At 40.7% G+C, this 3,684-nt stretch overlaps 1 protein-coding gene across 1 annotated transcript in view; it reads right to left on the bottom strand.

Moving 5' to 3' along the window:
* The window catches only part of si:dkey-91i10.2 (uncharacterized protein LOC555224 homolog), an 11,696-nt gene extending 8,022 nt beyond the window's left edge, over positions 1-3,674 (bottom strand). Inside the window, exon 1 of the mRNA XM_037687141.1 lies at positions 3,654-3,674. Coding sequence (XP_037543069.1) covers positions 3,654-3,674 — 21 coding nt within the window. The remainder of the gene's footprint in view (positions 1-3,653) is intronic.
* Between the last annotated feature and the right edge of the window lie 10 nt (positions 3,675-3,684).

The raw sequence follows: 3,684 nt of genomic DNA, 5'->3' as shown, positions 1-3,684 counted from the left end.
ATATATATATATACACACACTAAAATAAACTACTACTTGTACTACATTCATTTCCATCATTTACAGGAGTAATCTATAACTTTCCAATACCATAAAACACTCTTTAAATAACATTACTGTATACATTAACATTGACAGAAAATGGTATGGTCTGCTTTTAATTTTTTAATGTTTTAAAGTTTTATGGAGCCAACTTGGCAAATGTTTAGATTATTTAAAGCTTATTGTTCTGCTCTCATGTGCCTAATGCATAAAAGGTATACAAAAATACAACGTTCAGCTCCTTTCGTTGTATTTTCTCCATGCGACAGCGCCAAGTTTAATCACTTCACTAAATGTCTCACTGTGTCATACAATGAACATTTGGGGTGTGTAGGTTAATGAAGGTTCATGCAGTCACAGCAGGCCATCTTTCATCGTCCCCTTTACTTCGTCTTCTGGGGCTCGTGTCCCTAAACTCTCCCGCTCTTCCTCCTCCTCGTTAAAAACCTCCGACTGCACGGCTTCTTTCCAAACCTCTCGGACTTTGTAGGTTTTTCTCACACGCACACAACACACACTGTAACATGAATGTCTGGCAGTTTGCATGGCAACAATTCATCATGTGAACGAAGGAGAAAAGGACTTTATGCGTCACGTATTTGTAAAACTTCACGGAGAAGCTTGACATTAATTGCTCGTTGGGCTCGGGCTGAGTCATGTTCCTGCTCTCATGTGTTGGGAATGTCTCAAAATTATTGTCAGATGGTTTGAAATGGTGACACATCCTCAGCGATTAGTCAGAGATATTCTGAGGCAACTTTTTGTAACACTTTATGTAACAATAAACACCAACATTTTGTATTCCTGCTCACCAGCTTCTAACTGCTAAATAATCTCAGCTTTTTTTATTCCTTTGTTCTGTTTCTGAATACACGCTTTACTGATATATAATCACTGGATTAAAACAATAATTCATATCTTTTAAAGTAGGGCTAAGTGGAAAGGTTATGAACAATAAATATCTTACCTGCTGTCGATAGCTATTAATCTCTATTGACAGAGTTGTTTGTTTTTTGTGGGTTTGTAAATCAGAAGCAGCAGCAGCAGCTAACTGTAGCACTTTTGTTTAATCTGCAGCACTTCCTACAGGAACGTCCTAAACTTTCTGCCTGAATGAAATGCAGAATAGATGACGCAGAATATGCAGATGACACTATAATGTTTTATATAGTGACATTGTCATGAAGCACTGTGACAAGACTGGAGTTGTTTTAAGGTGGCAGAAATCCACTTATTTCATTGACCCATCCAGACTAGACACTGGCTGCTCAAAATTAAACTGTGTTCCTTCAAAACTGAGGATGTTCAGAGAGCTATAGGTAAGATGTTAATTATTTATTAATTGTCCGCTGAACTCCTCTTTAAATGATCTGATCTTTCAGTTTAATGTTATGTTTAGTCTTTGTCACTGGGTTACAGGGAGAATTAGAAAAGAAAAGTCTCCATAAGAAGCCAAGATGCAAATCATTAAGAATTCAAACACTTATTTAAGTAAGAAAGTAAATTTATTTATATACCATACCACTTTATTTATAGAGCACTTAAAACAGCAACAAGGCCAACCAAAGTGCTGTACAGACAGAACAACAGGCAACACACAAAGCAAAATACAAAATGAAGTAAATCAGAATATAGACAAAAAACGATGCAGATAATGACGACAAACCAGTGTGGAGCATACAGGATCAAAACACAGATCATCTGGTGTTGAAAGCTACTGAATAGTAGTGAGTTTTTAAACAGGACTTGAAAACCGAGAGGGAGGGGGCCTGTCTGACAAACAGAGGTAACTCGTTCCAAAGTCTTGGTCCTGCTACAGAGAAGGCCCTGTCACCTCTGCACTTAAGACGAGTTCCTGGAACTGTGAGGAGCAACTGGTCCGCTGACCTCGTGGTGGGACATACGGTTGTAACAGATCTGAGAGATTGGGGGGGGACTGTTCAGTGATTTGTAGACATACAGTAGTATTGTGAACTGGATTCGAAAGTGAACCGGTAACCAGTGCAGTGAGGCCAAAACAGGTGTAATGTGCTCTCTTTTGCCTGTACTGGTTAAAAATCGGGCTGCTGAATTCTGGACCAGTTGTAGTCGTGCAATGGAGGTCTGACTGGTACCAAACAAGAGTGAATTGCAGTAATCAAGCCTGGATGTAATGAATGCATGTATTACTGTCTCCAGGTTCTTTTTGGACAATATGGGCTTCAGTTTAGACAGCCGCCTCAGATGGAAGAAGCAGGATTTAACGATCATGTTTACATGATTGTTAAGCTTCAGGGAAGGGTCCATTATCACGCCCAGATTAGTGACTCTTTGTTTTTCATATAGCATATATCAACTGGTTGATCCACTCTGAGAAGGTGTTATTTATAAGACTGAGCTGAATACAGCACCTCAGACTGAGGAAGTCTTTCGGATGAGAGACGAAACGTTTCTACATTTTGTTGTTGTTGTTGTTGTTGTTGTTGTTTTGCTTTTTTTATTTTTATTTGTGTCCAGAGGACCAGATTTAACTTTTTTAGTGCTGATAAAAACAATAAGAACAGCTGATTAAAATGAATTTTAAAGAATCAACAGTGACAGCCACATGAAGAGACGGGGGCAGGGTATTTCACACCCTGGGGGCTACGGCCTGAAAGGATCAGTCACCCTGAGTTTTAAACCGGGTCATAGGGACCTTTAGGAGGTTCAGCGCTGAAGACTGAAGGGCGTGGGCTGAAGAATTAGGGATGAGTATTTCTGTGATGTATTTTTGGGGCGGGGGCTTCCATCTAAAACTCTAAAAAAAATCAAGACCAAAATGTTAAAATGAATTCTGAAGTTAACAGGTAACCAGTGAAGAGAAGATCAAACCGGTGTGATGCGAGACCTTCTGTTAGTTCCTGTTAAGAGCCTCGCAGCAGCGTTCTGGACCAGCTGGAGACGAGCGACAGCAGATTTATTAAAACAAGTAAAAAGTAATCTAAACAAGAAGAGATAAAAGCATGAATGATCATCTCCAGGTCAGATTTGGATCACATTGCCCTCCACGTAGAAATGTTTAAATACTGACAGTTTGTAAAGAGAAACTTCCAGCAGCCAGGAAACATTTTTAGATTTGCGCCTCATCACAGCTCAGGGCACTTTGTCATCGCTTCAGCATTCAGCTGCAGTTTGGATCAGCGTCCTGATCTGAACCTCACACTGAACATCCCAACGGGGACCTTCATTCCTGTTGTGCTCCGTGCACGAGTGTAAGCTGTTGCTCTGCTTGCTGTCCCGTTAGTGGCCAGAGGCGACTTGAAGGTCTGTTACAGAGACGATCTGCACAGAGAACCTGCGTTGACTTCATTATTAATCAAAGCCAGCTGCAGCGTGTTACTCCGAGCTGCCGTTGTCAGTCTATTAGCGTCTTTGCCTGATTTACCAAAGACAAACAGAAGATTAGCTGCAGCTTTGAAGACAAACAAGTAAAACTGCTCTCAGCACGAGAGCTGCACGCACAATCTGACGACCAGCACATGCACAGTGACTGGAGCGGACGATGCACCTTCCCAAGTTTAACTGAGAACACAGTTTAATCTGTTTTTTTTTAAATTATTAACCTTCTTCTGCTCCTTGGAGACAGTTCCCACCTGCCTGAAGACTGCCACCATCATCCCAGTC

Source organism: Nematolebias whitei, chromosome 13, assembly GCF_014905685.2.
Source record: "Nematolebias whitei isolate Nwh7 chromosome 13, NemWhi1, whole genome shotgun sequence".
Classification (NCBI taxonomy): domain Eukaryota; kingdom Metazoa; phylum Chordata; class Actinopteri; order Cyprinodontiformes; family Rivulidae; genus Nematolebias; species Nematolebias whitei.
Note: the sequence above shows the minus strand (reverse complement) of the source record. Positions and strands in the feature narration are given on the sequence as shown.